At 43.3% G+C, this 25443-nt stretch overlaps 1 protein-coding gene across 10 annotated transcripts in view; it reads right to left on the reverse strand.

Annotated features, from left to right (window-relative positions):
- Positions 1-2600: 2600 nt before the first annotated feature.
- Positions 2601-25443, reverse strand: part of clip1a (CAP-GLY domain containing linker protein 1a) — a 51647-nt gene continuing 28804 nt past the window's right edge. For 6 of the 10 annotated variants that reach the window (XM_041836304.2, XM_041836311.2, XM_041836310.2 and 3 more), the window contains 13 exons: positions 25113-25278; positions 24669-24884; positions 20051-22714; positions 19091-19237; positions 18230-18336; positions 13748-13868; positions 13568-13620; positions 8456-8573; positions 5933-6083; positions 5793-5845; positions 5059-5064; positions 3842-3969; positions 2601-3598 (listed from right to left, as the gene is read on the reverse strand). In XM_041836304.2, coding sequence (XP_041692238.1) covers positions 3367-3598; positions 3842-3969; positions 5059-5064; positions 5793-5845; positions 5933-6083; positions 8456-8573; positions 13568-13620; positions 13748-13868; positions 18230-18336; positions 19091-19237; positions 20051-22714; positions 24669-24884; positions 25113-25278 — 4162 coding nt within the window. In that variant the 3' untranslated portion in view covers positions 2601-3366. Of the gene's footprint in view, positions 3599-3841; positions 3970-4979; positions 5065-5792; positions 5846-5932; positions 6084-8455; positions 8574-13567; positions 13621-13747; positions 13869-18229; positions 18337-19090; positions 19238-20050; positions 22715-24668; positions 24885-25112; positions 25279-25443 lie in introns of those variants that run through there. The other 4 variants (XM_041836306.2, XM_041836305.2, XM_041836312.2 and 1 more) reach the window with 4 other exon arrangements.

Here is a 25443-nt window from a genome sequence, read left to right on the forward strand (position 1 = left end):
GCCTATCCCTGTTCTCTCCTCTCTGCACAGGCTACACAAACGCCCCACACCGCGTGGCTGCTGCCTCTCTAACCTGGTGGTCCCTGCACGCACCCCACACCTGGAGTTCCAGGTCTCAGGCAGCCTCTGGAACTGCCGTTCTGCTGCCAACAAAGCTGACTTCATCCCAGCCTATGCTAACCTCCAGTCCCTCGACTTCCTGGCGCTGACGGAAACATGGATTACCACTGAAAACACTGCTACTCCTACTGCTCTCTCCTCGTCTGACCATGTGTTCTCGCATACCCCGAGAGCATCTGGTCAGAGGGGTGGTGGCACAGGAATCCTCATCTCTCCCAAGTGGACATTCTCAATTTTTCCCCTAACCCATCTGTCTATCTCCTCATTTGAATTCCATGCTGTCACAGTCACTAGCCCATTTAAGCTTAATATCCTTGTCATCTATCGCCCTCCAGGTTCCCTTGGAGAGTTCATCAATGAGCTTGACGCCTTGATAAGTTCCTTTCCTGAGGATGGCTCACCCCTCACAGTTTTGGGGGATTTCAACCTCCCTATGTCTACATTTGACTCATTTCTCTCTGCCTCCTTCTTTCCACTCCTCTCCTCTTTTGACCTCACCCTCTCACCGTTCCCCCCTACTCACAAGGCAGGCAATACGCTTGACCTCATCTTTACTAGATGCTGCTCTTCTACTAATCTCACTGCAACTCCCCTCCATGTCTCCGACCACTACTTTGTTTCCTTTTCTCTCTCGCTCTCCTCCCACACTACTCACTCTGCCCCTACACAGATGGTAATGCGCCGCCGCAACCTTCGCTCTCGCTCTCCCACTACTCTCTCCTCTTCCATCCTATCATCTCTTCCCTCTGCTCAATCCTTCTCCCTCCAATCTCCTGATTCTGCCTCCTCAACCCTCCTCTCCTCCCTTTCTGCATCCTTTGACTCTCTGTGTCCCCTATCCTCCCGGCCGGCTCGGTCCTCCCCTCCAGCTCCGTGGCTTGATGACTCATTGCGAGCTCACAGAACAGAGCTCCGGGCAGCGGAGCGGAAATGGAAGAAAACTAAACTCCCTGCCGACCTGGCATCTTTTCACTCCCTCCTCTCTACATTTTCTTCATCTGTTTCTGCTGCTAAGGCCACTTTCTACCACTCTAAATTCCAAGCATCTGCCTCTAACCCTAGGAAGCTCTTTGTCACTTTTTCCTCCCTGCTGAAACCCTGGACAACACCCTGTCGTTCTCCGCTAACATCAAGGCGGTGACCCGCTCCTGCAGGTTCATGCTCTACAACATTCGGAGAGTACGACCCTGCCTTACACAGGAAGCGGCACAGGTCCTAATCCAGGCACTTGTCATCTCCCGTCTGGACTACTGCAACTCGCTGTTGGCTGGCCTCCCTGCCTGTGCCATTAAACCCCTACAACTCATCCAGAATGCCGCAGCCCGTCTGGTGTTCAACCTTCCCAAGTTCTCTCACGTCACCCCCCTCCTCCGCACACTCCACTGGCTTCCAGTTGAAGCTCGCATCCGTTACAAGACCATGGCGCTTGCCTATGGAGCAGTGAGGGGAACGGCACCTCTGTACCTTCGGGCTCTGATCAGTCCCTACACCCAAACGAGGGCATTGCGTTCATCCACCTCTGGCCTGCTGGCTCCCCTTCCTCTGCGGAAGCATAGTTCCCGCTCAGCCCAGTCAAAACTGTTCGCTGCTCTGGCACCCCAATGGTGGAACAAGCTCCCTCACGACGCCAGGACAGCGGAGTCACTCACCACCTTCCGGAGACATTTGAAACCCCACCTCTTTAAGGATTACCTGGGATAGGATAAAGTAATCCTTCTACCCCCCCCCCAAAAAAAAATTGTAAAGTGGTTTTCCCACTGGCTATAGGGTGAATGCACCAATTTGTGAGTCGTTCTGGATAAGAGCGTCTGCTAAATGACTAAAATGTAAATGTAAAATGTGAGTGTGCATAGAGTCAGTGCAAGATAGGGTCAATGCAGATAGTCAAGGTAACCATTTAAATAACTATTTAGCAGACTCAGAATGTTCAATTTAAAATAAACAAAAACCAATGATTGCAAAGTTAAGCAAACCATACTTTTAACAATTTCAACAGAAACTTTACAAAAACACATTTACTTGAAGAACAGTGCAGATCCAAAGTTTGGTAACAGAATGTGCTGTCATTCGTTTTCAAGTAAATGTGTTTTTGTAAAATTCTCAGTGGAAATTGTATGGTTTGGCTGAGCCTGGGAGTGGCAGTGTCCAGCACTGACCTCTTCCTCATTGATGTCTTTGTGGGCATGTGCCTGCAGAAGATTAAATGTCACGCTGACGCACCACTCTGGCTTCAAGACCTTTGGGTTCCGTCAGGTGGTGTCACACTTCAACCCCTGCATTTACAGGGAGATCATGCTGGTGCACAAACTGAATCCCACCGAGATGTGGACCATGTGGAGGACACAAAGCTAAAATGCTTTAGATAAGGATGTGAGGCATAAGGTGTTGTGTGTATCTTGCTGTAGTGGTCTGTCTCGCTACTGTAAAATGATCCTTATGAATGGTCAAAAATAGGGTAATTTCACATGAGCTCCTGCAAATGTTTTGAAATAAACTTTAATGTATCCATAAATTTCATTTATTTTTGTACAGATATTCAACATTAAAAAAGTTAGGTACAGAATTTCATAAGCATTATACCATTTGTTTACAATATTTTATCCTCTTAAATGATATTTTAATTATGCAATGTTCTTGTAAAGGCCATTTAAAAATGAACCAAGGATTTTCAACAGAGGAATAAAGTGTGTGCAGTGCTTTAGGTTTATTTAGCAGTTTCAACCACTATCCCACTGTCCCATGCGGCCGAGGTCAGGTCTTTTTTACTGAAAGTTAACCAGCTTTGGGTTTCACTGCTCCAACCCTGCCAGGCAGCAGGCACCAGCCACGCCCCTCTAAATCCCTTTCCGCTACACAATTATCACACAGACAAGGCAACCTTTTTCAAAGTACAAAGTATGCTCAAGCGTAAAAAAAATAAACTATAGCCTCTCATCTTATGCACACTGAAGAGGATAGCAACAAACAAACGTCCTTTTCAATTCCCAATTAAAAGCTTTTATCACAATACATACGCATTTCTGCCCCTTTTACCAGTCAATGATGTGAACATAGTGGGGGTGGGGATAATTACGTTTATTGTTTTGAGAAAACATTCTCCCGTAAGAGCGCTTAGGGGCTTGAGCAAGAGACTTTCTGCACAAACAAACACATGTGCACACACCCATACAGTAGAGAACTCCATGGGAATTTGATTTATGTGCAAAAATTGAGATTGGGCCAAAGATGGTTCTCAAAGGCTTTAGATTAGAAGGTCTGGTCGTCATTACAGGAGTCAGTCCAATGGCCAAAGGCCTCACAGATGTCACAATAAGCTCTCTCCTCATCCTTACTGCCGTGGTAGGTGGTGTGGGGTGGGGAGTCTGGCATCTGCATCTGAGTGGGACATTCTTCTGTATCATGGAGGTCGAAGCAGTCACAGATGTCACAGAAGAGCCTTGGTGGGACCTTCTTTTTGGAGGGGCCTTCGTTAAAACCGCTGAAAAGAGGGTGGGAGACATACAGGGTCAGGGCGTGAGCATGCACAGTAAACTAGACAAATGGAAAAGTACTTTATGGGGGGGAGACAAACTAAGACTGATGAAATATTAAGATATAAATACTGCTTCATTTTCTGAACTAACTTAATGAAATGAACAAAAAAGGAAAAAGCATGAGGTTAGTGTGGGCTTTAACTTGTCTGACTCAGGGTTAGTGTTTAAGAGCATGGGAGAAGGCTGACCCATCATAGTTGTCAAGCTCGCTTGCATTATTCCCATTGAGGGCAGCCTCTGCCATCTTCTCCAGCTTGCCCTTAAGTTCCTCATTCTTCTTCTGCAAGTCCACGATAACCGAGTTCAGGAACTCAATCTGTCCCAGACAAGAAGGGATATCACAGACATTGCCACAGTTCAGTTAAAAATAAATGTAACTTAGAACTCTGGGACACATGAACAACAGGTCATCCAACAGTATCCACATCTCATTGAGTACCAATATCAAACAAGCAGTTAGTAAATTCACCCCTTTCCCCAACCCACCATACTACAAGAACAGTGAACCACAACCTTCACCAATGTGCTTGGCCAGTTCCTATGTTGTGAAAACAAACCCCACATCCTGGTTTGAGCATGGGCAAGGGTAATGAGGGCAACACTGAACAGTACAACTCTGGATTGTCCACCATGAGAAATTGTGGCATCAAGGCATGTCAATTTGCTGGAACTCATACTCAGATAAATGTCCTTTATGAATAGGATATGAGGTAAAAAAAAATTTTTTTGAATCCCTGAAAGCTATTGTAAATCAATCCTTATGGGAAATGTCAGAGATGAGGCCTGATTCCTCCTTAAGGCATCCTAGCAGAACTCGGCTATGCGAAGTGAACGTCTATGTCTCGCATACTCCCTTAAAAGACATTTGGTTGAAAAATGAGAATAGTACTGTTTGTCCCTCTTGAGACGCCGTAGCCAGTATACACTTCCTCAAACTAGTCAGAATTAATCTAAGTTAACTCAAGAAATCTGTAATTAATTTTTAAGTTTTTGCAGAGGAGGTCATAGTCGCGCAATTTTACATCCAACTAATATGTATTTCTCAAGTGAAAACATTTGCATTAAAACGAGTCGTCTCTCGTTGAATGACAAACACTTAATTGAAGAATGCCTACTGTTGACCAATCACCAAGGAAGGGGCGTATACGTCGGCTACAAAACTTCGGCTTGCCTTAAGAAAATAATTAGTGTGCACGAACAGCTGAAAAAACCCTTGCCGTCATAATATACACTGGAGTGTACAAACATTAGGAACACCTGCTCTTTCCATGACATACACTGACCAGGTGAATCCAGGTGAAAGCTATGATCCCTTATTGATGTCACCTGTTAAAACAGGAACCGAAGAGAAATCTACAGTCAAATAGACATGCATGAGTGGAGCTGATGAAAAACAGTAACAAACCGCTGCCTGATTTCCGGGTAGCATGGCCAACATCAGTGACAGAGGAGGAGGAGGTAAATGAGGAAGTGGAGAGGGAGGAGACAAAACAGATCAAAATTAGGACCCACCTAATGGCAGACAATAGATTCAAGTCATCACTGACAGATGGAAAAATACTAAAACAACCTAAGAGAAAATAGTGGGTAGGCAAGCATTACAGCTTCATCACTGTAGAACCTCTGACGAACCCATTTTAAAGCCTGTGACAGTAAGTTAAGGGATACAGACAGATCTTGATTGTTTTTGGTTAAAGTTGTTTGAGGTATCTCAGCACACCTGTGATAAAACAGCTTCATAAATCAATTGTCAGAGGTTCTCCAGTAAGTTGAAATAAATTCTGTCTACACTGCCAGCCATGGACTTGGCAGACATGGGCATCAGTTTCAGCAGAGGTTTAGCAGAGCTCTCATTACCATTTTATGAGCATTCATTTAGAGGGAATTTCCATACCACTGCTAGCATGAAAGTTGCCATTGTCATAGTATGCTAAGCAACCACAGCATGTCATATGGCAATAGTATGGAAACATATCTTAAATTAATGCAGAAGTACGACTTAGGTTAGGTACTTCTTACACAATCTGGCCAAACACACAATGCAACACTGTACATATCAATAAATAACCCATTGAATGGCATACCCAAGCTGTCTCTTATTCACTCATTTTTCTAAATTGGTCCATAGTAAAAGTATACCTGGCTTTCTGCAGTCTCCTTGTCCTCCCCTAGTTGGTCCAGAGCTGCATCACCTGAAGGGAAAACATGCATATTAAGCATTCAGTGACAGTGGAGTTCAATCTGTAGACATGAGTTAAGCTTTAACTACCCAGTCATACCTGAGGAGCGGGTAACAGTGTCCTGTCCTCCTGAAAGGCTCTTCTCCAGGCTCTGAACGTTCTCCTGCAGCCGTGCCTTGTCCTTCTCCAGTGACTGGACAGCAGAATTCAGTGCCTTCGCTGTGGCGCTCTCCCCACGCAGCACTGATAACTGCTCAGAGGGGGAAATAACAATATATATATACACATTAGACAATGATATTAAATATTAAAATATTAAACGCAACATTTTCAAAGATTTTACTGAGTTACAGTTCATATAAGGAAATCAAACAATATAAATACATTCATTAGGCCCTAATCTATGGATTTCACATGACTGGGAATACAGATACAGTGCTATGAAAAAGTATTTGCCCCCTTTCTAATTTTCTCTACTTTTGCATATTTGTGATACTGAATGTTATCAGATCTTCAACCAAAACCTAATATTAGATAAAGGGAACATAAGTGAACAAATAACACAACAATTACATATTTATTTCATTTATTTCATAAACAAAGTTATGCAACACCCAATTCCCCTGTGTGAAAAAGTAATTGCCCCCTTACACTCAATAACTGGTTGTGCCACCTTTAGCTGCAATGACTCCAACCAAATGCTTCCTGTAGTTGTTGATCAGTCTCTCACGTCGCTGTGGAGGAATTTTGGCCCACTCTTCCATGCAGAACTGCTTTAACTCAGTGACGTGTGGGTTTTCAAGCATGAACTGCTCGTTTCAAGTCCTGCCACAACATCTCAATTGGGATTAGGTCTGGACTTTGACTAGGCCATTCCAAAACTTCCAATTTGTTGCTTTTCTGCAATTTTCATGTAGACTTGATTGTGTGTTTTGGATCATTGTCTTGCTGCATGACCCAGCTTAGCTTCAGCTTCAGCTCAGACGGATGGTCTGACATTCTCCTGTAGAATTCTCTGATACAGAGCAGAATTCATGGTTCCTTCTATTAAGGCAAGTCATCCAGGTCCTGAGGCAGCAAAGCATCCCCAAACCATCACACCACCACCACCACCATGCTTGACCTTTGGTATGATGTTCTTACTGTGGAATGCAGAGTTTTGTTTTTGCCAGGCATAATGGGACCCATCTCGTCCAAAAAGTTGACTCATGTTTGCCAAAAAGCACCTGGATGATCATCAAGACTCTTGGAAGAACGTTCTATGGACAGATGATTCAAAAGTATAACTTTTTGGACGACATGGTTCCAGTAATGCCTGGCGAAAACAAAACTCTGCATTCCACTGCAGAACTGCAGTCAGGTCAAGTCCCTGGTGAGGACGACGACCACGCAGATGGGCTTCCCTGAGACTGTTTCTGACAGTTTGCGCCGAAATTCTTTGGTTGTGCAAACCCACAGTTTCATCAGCTGTCCGGATGGCTGGTCTCAGATGATCCCGCAGGTGAAGAAGCCGGATGTGGAGGTCCTGGGCTGGCGTGGTTACACGTGGTCTGCAGTTGTGAGGCCGGTTGGATGTACTGCCAAATTCTCTAAAACGACGTTGGAGGCGGCATTGGTAGAGAAATGAATATTCAATTCCCTGGCAACAGCTCTGGTGAACATTCCTGTAGTCAGTTTGCAATTGCACACTCCCTCAAAACTTGAGACATCTGTGGCATTGTGTTGTGTGACAAAACTGCCCATTTTAGAGTGCCTTTTATTGTCCCCAGCACAAGGTGCACCTGTGTAATGATCATGCTGTTTATGTTTTTTTTGTTTGTTTTGTTTGTACCGCCTTCCTCGCCTCAATTTCGTGATTACGATCTTGTCTCATCACTGAAACTCCCCAACAGGCTCGGGAGAGGCGAAGGTGGAGTCATGCGTCCTCCGAAACATGACCCGCCAAATCACGCTTCTTTACACCCGCTCGCTTAACCCGGAAGCCAGCTGCACCAATGTGTTGGAGGAAACACCTTTCAACTGACGAACGTAGTCAGCCTGCAGGCGCCTGGCCTACCACAAGGAGTCGCTAGAGCGCGATGATCCAAATAAAGCCCCCTGGCAAAACCCTCCCCTAACCCTGAGCGTCGCCCTATGGGACTCTTGGTCACGGCCGGTAATGGGATGGGATCGAACCCCAGGCTGTAGTGACGCCGCAAAACTGTGATGCAGTGCCTTAGACCGCTGCGCCACTCGGGATGCCATGATCATGCTGTTTAATCGGCTTCTTGATATACCACACCTGTCAGGTGGCTGGATTATCGTGGCAAAGGAGAAATGCTCACTAACAGGGATGTAAACAAATTGGTGCACAAAATGTGAGAGAAATACGTTTTTTGTGCGTATGGAACATTTCAGGGATCTTTTATTTCTGCTCATGAAACATGGGACCAACACTTTACATGTTGTGTTTATATTTTTGTTCAGTGTAGTATACAAATGCTTAAAAACAATCTCCTGAAAATAAACTCAAGTTCTAAAAAGACTACTCCAATGCTTTTTGGCTTAGAATGAGTGCCAGGGAGCCTGCCATGAGGTAGGGAATTAAAATGTCTAGAAATAGGGAAGAGCACCAATTCTTACCTCACTCATCAGTGCCTCCAGCTCCTGATCCTTCTCAGAGATCAAGGCACTGCTTTTATGGATGGACTTCTGGAGGGAGGCTTTCTCCTCATCTAACTGTTTCTTCAAGGTGGTCTCTCTGTCAAGGGCAACACAGAATTATGATACATAGTCATAAGAGTTGAACCACTCCAAAAGGGACTAGTGAAGCATTGATCATGCATAATCTGTGTTAACTCTAATGTCTATTGGAGTACCACCAGCAGCCAACTGGTTGCTTAAGTTCGGTTAAAGGTGCACAATGCAGAAATCGCTCCACCATTTCCTGGTTGATAAAATTCTAATAGTTTGCCTAATTTCAGTTTATGGAACAAAACAAGCAAGTATAGTGTAGAGAATCATTGTACCATCTAAACCACTGTGAAATATATTTTCTATAACCAACAATATTGTATTCTCAGCTGTTTGAAGCTGATGAACAAAACCCAAAATAAAAGATGCAAAAACCAAACTTAAGGGGAAGCATAGAAATAGCGCACATAGAACAGATCTACCGCTTCTTAGACTTGCTTTCAATGAGAATGACAGATCTATAACTCACATTTCTTTGTGAATTTGGTCTGGAACACCAAAATGTTGCTGCTTTAAACTCCATCTTTATATATACATAGAATTGATCAGGTGAAACTTTAATTCAGATGCATGGAATAAAAAGGTGAAAAGTTTTCTGAAAGGCCAACAATGGAATAGAAATTGAAGATGGAAAAAAAAAAAACACAAAGACATAAGCCCATAGCAATGATAATATGAAAGTGTAAGAGACTCCACTCGACGGTTTGGAGCACAATGGGATAAAACAGGCTTTGTATTGGACAGACGTGACGCCCTTAGTTTATGAACACAGAGAGATCCAATGTCAGTGATGTAAGTGGTGTAAATTCCTGCTTACAATTCTATCCTCCTGATTCCTGCTTACAAGCAAAAACTAAAGCAGGAAGTACCAGTGACTCGCTCAATACGGAAGTGGTCAGCTGAACGGATGCTACGCTACAGGACTGTTTTGCTAGCACAGACTGGAATATGTTCCGGGATTCACCCAATGGCATTGAGGAGTATACCACCTCAGTCACCGGCTTCATCAATAAGTACATTGACGACGTTGTCCCCACAGTGACTGTACGTACATATCCCTACCAGAAGCCATGGATTACAGGCTACATCCGCACAGAGCTAAAGGGTAGAGCTACCGCTTTCAAGGAGCGGGACACTAATCCGGACGCTTATAAGAAATCCCGCTATACCCTCAGACGAACCATCAAACAGGCAAAGCGTCAATACAGGACTAAGATTGAATCCTACTACACCGGCTCTGACGCTCGTTGGATGTGGCAGGGCTTGCAAGCTATTACGGATTACAAAGGGAAACCCAGCTGCGAGCTGCCCAATGACGCAAGCCTACCAGACGGGCTAAATGCCTTTTATGCTCGCTTCGAGGCAAACAACACTGAAGCATGCATGAGAGCACCAGCTGTTCCGGACGACTGTGGGATCACGCTCGCCGTAGCCGTTATGAGCAAGACCTTTTAACAGGTCAACATTCACAAGGCCGCAGGGTCAGATGGATTACCAGGACGTGTACTCAGAGCATGCACAAACCTCTCCCTGACCGAGTCTGTAATACCTACATGTTTCAAGCAGACCACCCTGTGCCCAAGAAAGCGAAGGTAACCTGCCTAAATGACTACCGCCCCGTAGCATTCACGCGGTAGCCATGAAGTGCTTTGAAAGGCTGGTCATTGCTCACATCAACACCATCATCCCGGGAAACCCTAGATCCACTCCAATTCGCATACCGCCCCAACAGATCCACCAATGATGCAATCTCAATCGCACTCCACACTGCCCTTTCCCACCTGGACAAAAGGAACACCTATGTGAGAATGCTGTTCATTGACTACAGCTCAGCATTCAATACCATAGTGCCCAGTATGGGAGATAACCGTGGACTACAGAAAGAGGAGGGCCGAACACGCCCCTATTCACATCAACAACGCGACGCTCCCCATCCAACCTGACAGAGCTTGAGAGTATCTGCAGAGAAGAATTGATGAAACTCCCCAAATACAGGTGTGCCAAGCTTGTAGCATCATACCCAAGAAGACCCGAGGCTGTAAATCGCTGACAAAGGTGATTCAACAAAGTCCTGAGTAAAGGGTCTGAATAATTATATACATATTTATTTTTATAAATTAGCAAACATTTCTAAAAACCTGTTTTTGCTTTGTAATTATGGGGTATTGTTTGTAGATTGATGAGGGGGAAAAAACAATTTAAACAATTTTAGAATAAGGCTTTAGCGTAACAAAATGTGGAAAAAGTCAAGGGGTCTGAATACTTTCCGAATGCACTGTATATCTGGGGAAGGGTTTCCAAGAGCACAGTGGTCTCCAGTGGTCTCCAAATATGTAACTACCCAGACTCTGCATAGTGCTGGCCGTCTGACCAAACTGAGCAACAGGGCAAGAAGGAACTTGGTCAGGGTGGTGACCAAGAACCCAATGACCACTCTGACAGAACTACAGAGTTCCTTGGCTGAGATGGAAAAACCTGCCATAAGGACAACAGTCTACAGCACTTCACCGATCTGGGCTTTATGGGAGAGTGGCCAGACGGAAGCCACACTGGTGGTGGCAGTATCATGCTATGGGGATGCTTTTCAGCGACATGGACTGGGAGACTGGTAAGGATAGAGGGAACAATGAATGGAGCCATATACAGGCAAATCCTGGATGAGAACCTGCTTCAGAGTGAAAACGACCAGACTGGGGCGAAGATTTACATTCCAACAGGACAATGACCCCACGCATACAGCCAATGCAATGCTGGAATGGCTTCAGAACAAGAATGTGAAAGTCCTTGAGTGGCCCAGCCAGAGCTCAGACATGAATCCCATTGAAAATCTGTGGAAATACTTTAATATTGCTGTTCACCGCCGCTCCCCATCTAATTTAACAGACCCTGAGAAAATTTGCAAAGCTGATACAGACATACCCAAGACAACTCAAAGCTGTAATCGCCGCCTAAGTTGCTTCTACAAAGTATTGACTCAGGGGTGTGAATACTTATGTAAATTATATACTTCATTTTCAATACATTTCCAAAATAAAAATAAAAAAACATGTTTTCACTTGTGAAAAAAAATCTATTTAATCCATTTTGAATTCAGGCTCGAACAACAAAATGTTGAATAAGTCAAGGGGTATAAATACTTTGAAGGCACTGTAAATATATCGAGATGACAAAAAGCAAGTGAATTAGAGGGATTACTCATTGAATAGCATTGAGTTCCTCTAACCTCCCTAAGGTAACAGTATGACACGCACAGTAATGTAACAATTAAGGAATTGAAGTACCTGAAGGTACAGTGCCTTTATAAAGTATTCACACCCCTTGACTTTTTCCACATTTTGTTGTCTTACAAAGTGGGATTAAAATAGATTTGTCATTTTTTGTCAACGATCTACACAAAATACTAATGTCAAAGTGGAAGAAAAATTCTAACATTTGTAAAAAATATATATATATTTAAAAGAATACACTAATATCTTAATTAGATAAGTATTCAACCCCCTGAATCACCTTTGGGTGAGATTACAGCTGTGAGTATTTCTGGGTAAGTCTCTAATAGCTTTCCACATCTGGATTGTGCAACATTTGCCCATTATTATTTTCAAAATTCTTCAACCTCTGTCAAATTGGTTGTTGATCATTGCTAGACAACCATTTTCAGGTCTTGCCATAGATTTTCAAGCAGATTTAAGTCAAAACTAACTCAGCCTCGCAGGAACATTCACTGTCTTCTTGGTAAGCAAATCCAGTGTAGATTTGGTCTTGTGTTTAAGGTTATTGTCCTGCTGAAAGGTGAATTAATCTCCCAGTGTCTGGTGGAAAGCAGACAACCAGGTTTTCCTCTAAGATTTATGCTTCGCTCCATTCCGTTCCTTTTTTTATTCTGAAAATTTTCAGTCCTTAGCAATTACATGATGCAGCAACCACTATGAAAATATGGAGAGTGGTACTCAGTAATGTTTTGTATTAGATTTGCCACAAACATCAAAAACGTTGTATTCAGGACAAAAAGTTACTTGCTTTGACAAATGTTTTGCAGTATTACTTTAGTGCCTTGTTGCAAACAGGATGCATGTTTTGGAATGTTTATTTTTATGTACAGGCTTCCTTCTGTTTTAAAGTCACCATTGGCCTCATGGTGAAATCCCTGAGCGGTTTCCTTCCTCTCCGGCAACTGAGTTAGGAAGTACGCCTGTATCTTTGTAGTGACTGGGTGTATTGATACACCATCCAAAGTGTAATTAATAACTTTACCATGCTCAAAGGGATATTCAATGTCTGCTTTAATTTGTTTTACCCATCCACCAATATGTGCCCTTCTTTGCAAGGCATTGGAATACCTCCCTGGTCTTAGTTGTTGAATCTTTTGTTTGAAATTCACTGCTTGACAGAGGGATCTTACAGATAATTGTATGCGTGGGGTACAGCGATGAGGTAGACTTTCCAAAATCATGTTAACCACTATTATTGCACACAAGAGTGAGTCCATGCAACTTAAGCACATTTTTACTGAATGTATTTAGGCTTGCCATAAGAAAGGGGTTGAATAATACTTATTGACCCAAGACATTTCAGCTTTTCATTTCTAATTAATGTGTAAAAACATTATTCCCCTTTGACATTGTGGGATATTGTGTGTAGGCCAGTGACAAAAAATCTCAATTTAATCAATTTTAAATTCAGGCTGTAACAAGAAAATGTGGAAAAAGTCAAGGGGTGTGAATGTTTTCTGAAGGCACTATATTATTGGGAAAGCTTTGAAAGGCAAAAGAAGAGGATGTTAGCAGACAGAGCATGTAGACAGAGCACAAACATGACATGCCACGTTGATGAATGGAAAAGTGATGCAAGCATCCATGCTTAATTGCAGAACTTTTGGGAGTGTCCATTGCCGCCTGACTAGAAATGTCAAACAATAATTTTTGAACACTTGATTTGGATGGAAATGAAAACAGCATTAGACAAGGCTAGCTACATACACCATGTTTCTATACAGTTTCTCACCTCTGCTTCATTTCTTGCAACTGTTTATTGAGCTTGGACTGCTGAGCTTCCAGCTAAAAAAAGAAGAAAAAACATTGCTTGGTTGGACAGGTGTATTAAGTTAATGTAAATTTTACTTTCTTAAAATGGTAGAAGCAGTTTGAGGGAGGAGGTAACACATCAGTAGTCCAGTGGTGGTACCTTCTGCTGGCCACTGATCTCCTTCTTGCTGCTGCCAAGCTCCTTGGTCAGCTTGTTGTTCTCCTCCTGTAAGGCCACCAGGGACTGGGACATCACAGAGGCAGCTTGCTTCAGCTCATCACTAAACACACACATTATTATAAACACATAGCTACATGAGTACAAGAATACACAGACATCTGATACGGGCGTGAAAGAGGGAAATTAGTACAAGAATACACAGACATCTGATACGGGCGTGAAAGAGGGAAATAGGTACAAGGAAAGGTTTGAATAAATAAATGTTTCTACAACTGCTAGGATTGGCATGTCAGTTTTGCATCATTATTCATGGCAAATAATTTAAGTAGAGAATTAATTTAAGGCATGAACGTTGACACCTAAAATGTTACCATTAAATATAATAATTTTAGTGGAAGTCAGCAGCAACACTACAAGGTGTTTGTATAGAGTTGTTAACCAAATGAATCACACCATAAGATATGATATACACAGTAGTGAATAGTGATGAAGTGACTAAATGTTTATGAACCTTGTGTGAAGTGCCATAATTCAGTTAAAATTCTTATCTCAGATATTTGGGCCTTGAGGTTGGGTATGAAGACAGAATGTCTGACACTTCAATGTCTGAATATTGAAAGTTTGAAGACTGTTGAGAGCAATGAGTTATAACTAATACCCAGCGTGTGTGTAATGTATTTTCACCCGGAATAAGAATGTCAGAGCAAGGACAAGTACAAGCATGGAGTAAAGAAAGCAAGTTCGCATTTCTTTTAAGTAAATCTGTTCAGAAAAAAAGTTTTAAAAATAAAGACAGGTTCAATATTTATCTTATCTTGAAAGAGTTTAATAACAAATCAAGAGCCATAGGGATCGACTGCATTTAACTGCTCCCTGTGTCCAGGGTCAGTTACTGCAATAGGATCCCCATCTGCTCCAACCCCCACACCCCGCTGTTGGATGTTGGCACTCAGCCAGGACCTGCCGGATAGATACCCAGCTGACTATCAAGGCCCATCTGACTAACCACATTGAGAAAATACTAAACAGGGATATTCCATTGATGACAAGTGGAAGGTAGGGCTGGGAAGAAAATAATCTGGGATGTTGTGATGGTCTTCACACATACAGTGCATTCAGAAAATATTCAGACCCCTTCACCTTTCCACATTTTGTTACGTTACAGCCTTATCCTAAATGTATTACATTGTTTTTTTCCCTCATCAATCTACACACAATACTCCATAATAACAAAGCGAAAACAGGTTGTGTGAAATGTTTTCATATTTAAAAACAGAAATAAAGTATTCAGACCCTTTGCTATGACACTCAAAATTGAGCTCAGGTGCATCCTGTTTCCATTGATCATCCTTGATATGTTTCTACAACTTGGAGTCCACCTGTGGTAAATTCAATTGAACAGGGCAGTATGGCTGGCCCTTAAATGTACACGGAGAGCAAACATTAATAATATGCATGTAAATCTCTCATGGCTCAAAGTGGAGGAGAGATTGACTTCATCATTACTTGTTTTGTAAGAAGTGTTGACATGCTGAATGCACCGAGGTGTCTGTTTAAACTACTAGCACACAGCTTGGACACCCATGCATACCCCCACAAGACATGCCACCAAGGGTCTCTTCACAATCCCCAAGTCAAGTACAGACTTTGGGAAGCGCACAGTACTACATAGAGCCATGGCTACACGGAACTCTATTCCACATCAGGTGACTGATACATGCAGTAAAATCAGATTTTAAAAAACAGATAAAAATACACCTTATGGAACAGCCAGGACTGTGAAGAGACACACACAGGCACAGACACACATAAGACACGAACTCTACACACACGTGCACATGGATGTTGTATTGTAAATATGTGGTGGTGGAGTGGCGGCCTGAGGGAACACACTGAATGTGTTGGGTAAGGTGTTATGAAATGTCATGTAGTATTTGAAACTGTATGTAACTGTCTTATGTTGCTGGACCCCAGGAAGAGTAGCTGCTGCCTTTGCAGCAGCTAATGGGGATCCATAATAAATACAAATACAAAAATGTAACTCATTGCCCTGAATGCAAAGCGTTATGTCTGGAGAACACCAGGCACAGCTCATCACCCGTCTAACACCATCCCTACCGTGAAGCATGGTGGTGGCAGCATCATGCAATGTGGATGCTTTTCAGTGACAGGGACTGGGATACTAGTAAGGATAGAGGAAACAATGAATGGTCCAAACACACCCGCACAGTCGTTAAGAAGGCACGACAGGAGGTAGAAAAAGTTTGTCATGGGCACTCCAATCTTCAAAAATTTATACAGCTGTACCATTGAGAGCATTTTTACTGGCTGCATCACTGCCTGATATGGCAATAGCACAGCCCTCGATTGCATGGCGCTACAGAGGGTGGTGCAGACAGCCCAGTACATCACTGGGGCCAAGCTCCCTGCCATCCAGGACATCTATGGGCTCCCGAGTGGCGCAGTGGTTTAAGGCACTGCATCTCAGTGCTTGAGGCGTCACTACAGACCCCCTGGTTCGATTCCAGGCTATATCACAACCGGCCGTGATTGGGAGTCCCATAGGGCGGCGCACAATTGGCCCAGCATCGTCCGGGTTTGGCCGGTGTAGGCCGTCATTGTAAATAATAATTTGTTCTTAACTGACTTGCCTAGTTAAATAAAGGTAACATTTTTAAAAAATCTATATCAGGCGGTGTGGTAGGAAGTCCCGGAAAATCGTTAAAGACTCCAACCACCCAAGCCATAGACTATTCTCTCTGCTTCCGCACGGCAAGCGGTACCAGTGCATCAAGTCTGGCACCAACAGGCTCTTGAACAGCTTCTATCCCCAAGCAATAAGGCTAATAAATAGCTAACAAAATAGCTACAAGGACTGTATCTTTATTGACCTTTTATTTTTAGCTTTGCATTGTCTCTATGCACACTCACAGGGCCCTACACACTCACAATCACTCCATCTGCTCCCTCGCACATACATTTATACTGACTCTACATTTACGTCATTTAGCAGACGCTCTTATCCAGAGCGACTTACAGTTAGTGAGTGCATACATTAATGTAACTTTTTTTGTGTGTTTTTTTTCATATATATATATTTTTTCATACCCCCCCGTGGGAATCGAACCCACAACCCTGGCGTTGCAAATGCCATGCTCTACCAACTGAGCTACATCACCTGCCGGCCATTCCCTCCCCTACCCTAGACGACGCTGGGCCAATTGTGCGCCGCCCCATGGGTCTCCCGGTCGCGGCCGGCTACGACAGAGCCTGGATTCGAACCAGGATCTCTAGTGGCACAGCTTGCACTGCGATGCAGTGCCTTAGACCACTGCGCCACTCGGGAGACTACACACACACACACACACACACACACACACACACACACACACACACACACACACACACACACACACACACACACACCCACTCACATACAAGCTGCTGCTACACTACACTGTTAATCTTATATCCTGTTGCCTAGTCACCTAACCCCTATACATATCTACCTCCATCACTCCAGTATCCCTGCACATTGTAAATATGGTATTGGAACTGACCCTGTATATAGTATGCTTACTTACTTAGTGTTCTTCATATTTCTTATTTCTTGTGTGTGTTTTTTTCTAGTATTACATTGTTATGGATTATTGCATTGTTAGATTTTAAGTTTGCAAGAAAGGCATTTCACTGTACTTGTGCATGTGACATTAAAACTTGAAAATTGAAATACAGGCAAATCCTTGATGAGAACCTGCTTCAGAGTGCAAATGACCTCAGACTGGGGGCGAAGATTTACATTCCAACAGGACAATGACCCCAAGCATAGTGCCAAAGCATTGCTGCAATGGCTTCAGAACAAGAATGTGAAAGCCTTTGGGTGGCCCAGCCAAACCCCAGACTTGAATCCCACTGAAAATCTGTGAAAAGACTTGAAGATTGCTGTTCACCGCCGCTCCCCATCTAATTTAACAGAGCTTGAGAAACTGCAAGGAAGAATGGGAGAAAATCCCCAAATCCAAAGGTGCTTCTACAAATTATTGACTCAGGGCTGTGAATATGTATGTAAATGCTATATATTTTTTTACGTATGGGTGGTCCTTTTTTTACGTATGGGTGGTCCTCTGTAGCACAGCTGGTAGAGCACGGCGCTTGTAACGCCAAGGTAGTGGGTTCGATCCCCGGGACCACCCATACGTAAAAATTTATGCACGCATGACTGTAAGTCGCTTTGGATAAAAGCGTCTGCTAAATGGCATATTATTCTTATTATTATATTTCATTTTCAATAAATTTGCAAAATTTTCAAAAAATATATGTTTTCACTGTCATTATGGGGTATTGTTTGTTAATCAATGTAATATATTTTGAATACAGGCTGTAACACAACAAAATGTGGAATGTCAAGGGGTATGAATCCTTTCTGAAGGCACTGTAGGCACGCACACACAGTATACTCACATCTCCTGGCACAGGCTGCTGATTTTCTGGTTCTCTGAGCTGAGCTGCTCCTTAGAAAGGTTGAGATCCTCTTTGTATTTGGAATTCTGTTGCTTCAAGGCATCCAGCTGTGCAATAACAAACAAAAAAACATAGATCACTTTTAATGTATATAATACAGATTGTTTGAATCCTAACTTGCAAAAAAAAGTGGACCCATCTTGCATGTATATCAATGTATGATTTCAGTGAAAGTTGTGCACATTTTTCTCAGTCTAGCTTTCAGTCCCTAGTGAACTTGTGCCGGTATGAGTATTGAGAGTACATAAAGGACTGATGCAATTTCTTATATTATGTTGGGCGATGAAATGAATAAAAAAATAAAAGTTAAAATTATCAAATGAAAACAAAGCAAGATTTGTGGGGCTGAAAAATCCTGTTTAATGTGGAATTGGCTGGAGGAATGGCCATGTGATCTTGGTAAGTGTGAGCATGCCAGCATCTGTGGCTAAAATTCTGTTTACATGTATCACTGTATCATGCTGTGAATACTAACTTATGAAAGTGTTTTGCAACCATTACACCCCGAAACCAAACTTCTGGTAAGTTTACATGCAACACCCAGAGGTCTCTGGAAAGTTCATCTCTTTTTACTGAACTTTCAAACTTGTTCAGTTGTTCAAATAGGATCATTCAGCTCATTTGGTTTATTTGATTGAACGTTAACCCAAAGGAGCCCCTTCCACTGTCCTTAGTGAGAGCCCTATATGACAGTGACAAACCCATTGTTCCTCCCCCATACAATTTCAACAATCTCCATACTTTACTGGAAACCCATGATGCTCAACCACTTTAGTACACCCCATCTGAGGCATTACATACTCCATATACCTGACTGGTCATCTCAAGCTTGGCACTCCTGACCTCCTCCAGCAGAGACTGGGATTCACTCTTCTCTTGCTGCAGACGGCCCTTCTCTTGTGTCAGCCGCTCCACGACCTCAGCAGTCTTCCTTGAGGACTCTGCTGCCTAGGTAGTGAGGGAGAGGGGGGCATGTCAACCAGACATATATCATGAAATACCTGTAACTTACTTGGATAGGGGTTGGTTGAGGTGAACCACTATGTCCCGAGATATCATAATTTGATGGAGCCTTATTTTACACAGCCCAAATCAACTCTAACTAACCAATAGATCACCATTTCCATTTTCTCATATTGTGCAGAATGAATTGGCATGCTTTGCATGTCAGTCATCCAAATCATTCCAAACTTGATTTTGAAGCTCTAGTGGGTTAAGATGATTGTTTCTCCTATGCCATTACTATGCAATTGATGTCATCCTCAGGAATCATTGCAATGCCCACATCTACTACTACAATCAGGTAACTAGCTTTGACTACAGTGTTGGTGTAGGACCTAAAGGCTATTAGCTATTAACTAAAATTAGGAGAGTAGAGAAAAATGTACTGATTACATTCTGTGGCCTGAGAACAGATACTTGCACTAATGTACTTTGGCCCTAACATATTGTTTAAAATATCAATTAGTTGGTATCATGGTTGTGGACATTTCTCTTTTCAAACCAAATTCTAAGGGAGCGGAGATGTAACCATCTGCCCCCACCAAGGAACTTCTCAAATCACGTTCTAAGCCCAAAGGAATTTACATGTCATAAATCAACTTTTCGCAGTGGACTCGAAGCAAGAGAGCCGTTAGTAAAAGGAGATTAAGCAAATATTAAGATAAAATTAAGACTGGAGTAGCATGCAGTGAGGTTGAAACATGACCACAGCCATCTCAACGTGAGGGTTAGTTACAGGGTTTGTTAGTAGTGGAGTACCTCAAGCTGCTTGGAAAGAGCATTTTTTAGTTGAGCCTCAAGCTGGGTGACCTGCTGGGTGGCTTTGTCCCTCTCCTTGAGCAAGGCATCCTTCTGGACCTTCAGGTCTTCCAGGTTGGTGGCCATTTCTTCTCTGACCTTGGTAGACACAGATGCCTCCTCCACAGAGGCTTTGTGCTGTCCCTCCATCACTGCCTTCTCAGCATGTAGGGCCTGGGCATCTGCTTCAAGCTGTGTCTGGGCAACTTGCAGCTTCTCTACCTCCTCCATGAGCCTTGAGCGTTCCTCATCACCACTCTCTTGGCTGCTGTGGAGGGAGGAAAGGTCTTGCTCCAGCCTGGACTGTATAGCTAGGAGGTCTACCTTATCCTTCGCCAGGGAGGAGACCTCTTTGACAAGCTCCTCCAGCTTGGCAGACAGGCGCTTTCGGTCTCCATCCAAGCCACACTTTTCCTGGTCTCTCTCCTTCAGCTGTGCCTTTAAATTCTCAACCTCCCCAGCCAAGGCTTTTCTCTCCTCTCCAATATCCTTAAGGTTGGCAGACAACTCATCCATGGCCTTCTCTCTGGTGACAGATTGCTGAGTGAGGTCTTGAACTTTGACTTGCATCTGGGCATTCTCCTCAAGCAGACCCTGTCTCTCACCTAACAATCCAGTGTGGGTCGTCTTAAGTTGCCCTAAATCACTACGCAAACTATTTCGCTCAGAGGCCATTGTGTCTCTTTCAACACAAACAGAGGCAACATCTGCCTTCAGGCTGGATTCAGACTGCAGGAGGGTAATCTTCTCCTGTGTCAGAGTGAACAACCGTGTCTGTAAGTCCTCTATCTCTCTGGAGAGGTCATCCTTTGCAGAGTACAGTTTACTTCGGTCACTGGCTTCAGTCTGCTGCTGCGATTCAAGGAGCATTTTTGCCTTTGAAAGTGATTCTGTGTGACCTTTGAACTCCTGGACCTGCAGAAGCAGAACCTCTTTGTCCTTCTGCAGGCTCTTGTTAAGCTCCGTCTGCTGGGAAAGCAGGAGATCCCGCTTTTTTGTTAGGGTTTCCTTCTGCTGAATGAGTTCCAAACGCATCTGCTCAGAGTTACCTTTTAGTTTATGATGCTCCTCTGCAAGTTCAGTTTTGCTTTTTTCAAGGGCCTCCTTCTCAGAGCAAAGCTTCTGAAGCTGTGCCTGTAGATCAACCTTTTCTTTTTTCAAGGAAGCTCCTTCAGCCTCCACCTTGTCTATCTTCTGTTTTGATTCCTCCAGCAAGGAAGTAAGGTTGGAATTGGCTTGATTCACGTCATCATTGGCCTTAGAGGAGCTGTCCAACTGGTCCTGCATACTGCGGATCTCACCTGCTAGCTTGTCACGCTCTTTTGTTAGAGTACACTTTTCAGAGATCTCCTTAGTGTGCTTTTCATCCAGCTCTTCCTTTTTATGTACCAAACGGTCACTCTCCATGTTCTGCTTTTCCAGTGTTGATTCAATAGCCATCTTCTCTTTCCGTACGGAGTGTAGCGCCTTCTCGGTCTCTGCATTCTTGAGACAAAGTGCTTCCTTCTCCTTGCCAAAAGATGACAACAGCTCTTTGACTTTCTCCTTAGAGGTAGCCACTTCCCCTGTAGAGAGTCTGAGCTTCTCCTTTAACTCTTCTCTCTCCTTGAGAAGTTCATCTTTCTCAGAACACACCTTTCGCTGGGTAGCAAGCAGGTCCTCTTTCTCCTGCAGGAGGTGAAGCCTCTCAGAGTCGGTAACCTCACTGCTGGTCTTGAACTTGTCCAGCATTTTGGCCAGGCTCATTTTTGAAGCCTGTAGCTCAACCTTGTCACGGACAGACTTCTCAAGATCCTTCTTAGATATATTCAGCTGATTTTGAAGCTCTGCATTCATGGCTTGGAGGGTCTCTGTGTCAAAAATGGCAGCATTAATTTGAGCAGACATCTCCACTTTATCTTTGCCCAAGGTCTCTGTCTGTGCCTGCAGCAGAGTGATTTTCAGATAGAGGTCTTCTTTTTCCAACCATAAAGACTGACACCGTGCCTGCAACTCCGCATTCTTTGCATCAAGGGATTTCTTAGCATCCCTCTCCAACAGAAGGCTATCCTTCTCAGAGGTCAGCTTCTCCCTGCTTTGCTTGAGCTCCTCCTGGAGCTCGTTCCTCTCCTTGCAGGTCTTCTCATAGACCTCTGCTAGCTGCTTCCTCTTAGTTTCCTGCTGCTGGATCTCCTGTTGGTACTTCAAAAGGACCTCATGCTTCTCCGCATTTGTCTTTTGAAGCTCCTCAATTTGGGACTGACGCTCCGCTTCAGATTGATTGAGGGATTTGTTTTTGGCCTGTGCCTCCTCAACAGCAACTCTGAGCTTCTCCACCTCTCTTGATAGCAAGGCCTTCTCTCCATCCAGCTGCCGGTTGGTGGTCCAAAGTTCCTCCTGCTCTTTTGTGAGCTTGTCCCTCAGTGTCAGAAGTTCTTCAGTCTTACCTGAGAGCTCATGGTGACTAGCTTCCGAGGCTGAGAGCTTGGCCTGGAGTTCGGAGAGTTGATTTTCGAGACTTCCTTTCTGAGCTTTGAGATCTGAGCTTTCCTTAGACATGTGCTCCAGCACTGAGATTTGCTTCTCCAGGTCTGTGGACAATCGCTCAACATCCTGCTTGGAGGAGTCGAGCTCATCAGAAAGAAACTGAGGGGAAAAAGTTGAAAGAAAAAAGGGGCATATAAAGGGAAAAGTAACAAAATAAGTCAAGCATAAGTCAAGCATTTTATTACAAAAGGTATAAAATGCAACTGGAAAAGTTAAGCTGGTGCAAGCATAAAACAACAGTTGGGAGAAAAAGAAACCAAAGCTGACACCAAGAAAACATTGAAAACAGAGGTACACCAATGGAGTGCTTATGATTGCATGTGTATGTGTGTCTTCTAAGTGGGCTCTAATGATAGCTTCAGGTTTTCAATCAGTGTGCACTGTACCAGGAGAGGAGGAGTGTCTGCATAATTGTGTACTTTCCATTGAGAAGATTTGGACAAGTAGATAACCCTGTTTTAATTGTCTTATAAGGGTCGTGCCACGAAACGAGTCCCTTTTGCATCCCTTTGATATTTTAAGTAGAAATTGTGCACCAATATTGCATTTTAAAAGCCCTGTTACGTGAACTGAACTCTTATTTTACATTTTACATTTAAGTCATTTAGCAGACGCTCTTATCCAGAGCGACTTACAGTTAAGTGAGTGCATACATTTTCATACTGGCCCCCCCGTGGGAATCGAACCCACATCCCTGGCGTTGCAAACACCATTCTCTACCAACTGAGCTACGCGGGTTTTAATATCGTGAAACTTTTCCTTTAAAAAATAAATAAATCTAAAGAAATATCTAATAGTAAAATCATAACGTAAAAGCAGGTGAGCTGGTCCTACTCTTTTTGGCAATTGTCTGGTGTTTTGTGGTGTAAAACTGAGTGGGTCGAGCATAACACGTCAACCCTGTTACCCATAGATAGACAGGCTAGAATAAATAATAATACTGTGAAGCTTGCATTCAATTGCCCCTCCCTGTTGCACACAAGAAGATTCCATTCCCCCGGTCACAAGGGGATTTATGGATGATTTAAGATGAAATCGTCAACCCCGTTACGGTCAACCCCGTTATGGTCAACCCAGTTACTTTATTTGGTACTTAAAATACACTTATTATAGTAAATGGGAAAACATGTTTTTTATTAAGTTGAAGATGCGTTCTTCATGACAAAAAGGGATTCATTTCGTGGAACAACCCATAAATGGTGAGCACAGACTGAAGCCCTACACTTGACATACCGGCTACTCATCGTGATTTGACACTAATTAAACCACTAACAGGATTAAAGTTAATCAAGATTATTGAAGCATGACTTAAAATGTCAACATCAACATTTTTCTTTTCTTCATATATTATATTTAAGGTGTGCCTCTGCTTTCAAAGTAGGCCCTAAAACCACACCACCACATAGCCACACAGTCAATGCTGAAATGAAGATGGTGCATATATGACAACACATATTATATATTACATGGTGCAATGGGCTTGAATAAACACAGTTATCATCAAAAAGCAATAATATGAGCGGATAAAATGCTAACATGAATCTTAGGCTTAGTGTTTTTTTTATGATTCAATTTGTTTTAATGAAATCATCAAAGAATGAGGTCACTGTGATAGAACAATTATGGCACAACAGTCAGTGAACCTTTCATGAAAGTACTTCAGCTACCTCTTACCTTCCTTCCTACTTTACTACCCAAACATTAGAAGTGAGGTGGTCTAATTACCATCAAGTGAATATCAATCCTGACCATAGACCACTTCAGGTAGCACTTTATTTTACAGTTCAGAAATAACCTGCTATTTACTTAGAAACTACATAGTAAAATGGTAATTACACAATAATAACCAGGTAATTTCTGTACTGTAAAATAAAGTGCTACTGACATCTCTTATGGAAAGTGGAAAGGACTATACTTGAAAAAAGTTCTCACTTAAAACTTCAGTCAACCTGAAGCAACATAACGCAAAGCAGTGAGATTTTGGTACCAAAAGGCAGCACCTCCTGAGAACTTAAAACATGGTGGTCCTGATAATGATATGGTGGGTGCTCACCTGGGCCTTCTCTTTGTAAGGCTGCAGCTCGGTCACCAGCCTCTCCAGCTCCTGGGCCTTCTCCCTGGAGACACTCAGCTCCTGCTTGGTCTTGACAGCCTGACCCTGCAGCTCCTGGAGCTGCTTGGCATGGTGCTCTGAGGCCTCAGACAGGGCCTTCTGCCGGGAGGTCTGCAGATCCTTGGCCTGGGCCTCACCCTGCTGCAAACTCTTCTCCTACACACAACATAACATGAGGGACACAGTAACTAACAATCAATCATTTGCTGTTTGGGAGGGGGACAGTGGTAGATGAATTCAGTGTTTGGGTTAGAGACAGTAAAAGGTCTATTACTGAAAATAAAAAGGTAGGCCGTTTTACAACAAACCTCTGCTCTTTACATCTAATCATCTACTTTATCCCAATCATCAACATCTCAAAGCTATCTCTGGGTTTTCACTCACCAGTTGTGTGATTTTCTCCTGCAGGTTGCTTAGCTGACCCTGATGCTCATCTCTGGCCTCCTTCAGCTCCTGCTCCTTCTGGGCAACTTCCTGCTGTTGTTGCTCCTCAGAACATGCAGCCCGTTTCTTCTCCTCTGCGAGTTGGGTCTGTAACTCTTCCATCCTCCTGGTAAAGGGGAGGAGGGGGAGATTAATCTCTGACCAAATGAGACAGATGGCATTCAAACCAACTGTGGCTTCATTGTATAGGACAGTTTTTGACTGAAACTGAAGAACTGATAAACCAGGGCGATGGACAGGCGATCATATGTTGGACGATTTTGTGCATTGT

The sequence above is a fragment of the Coregonus clupeaformis genome, chromosome 18, assembly GCF_020615455.1.
Source record: "Coregonus clupeaformis isolate EN_2021a chromosome 18, ASM2061545v1, whole genome shotgun sequence".
NCBI classification, from domain to species: Eukaryota; Metazoa; Chordata; class Actinopteri; order Salmoniformes; family Salmonidae; genus Coregonus; species Coregonus clupeaformis.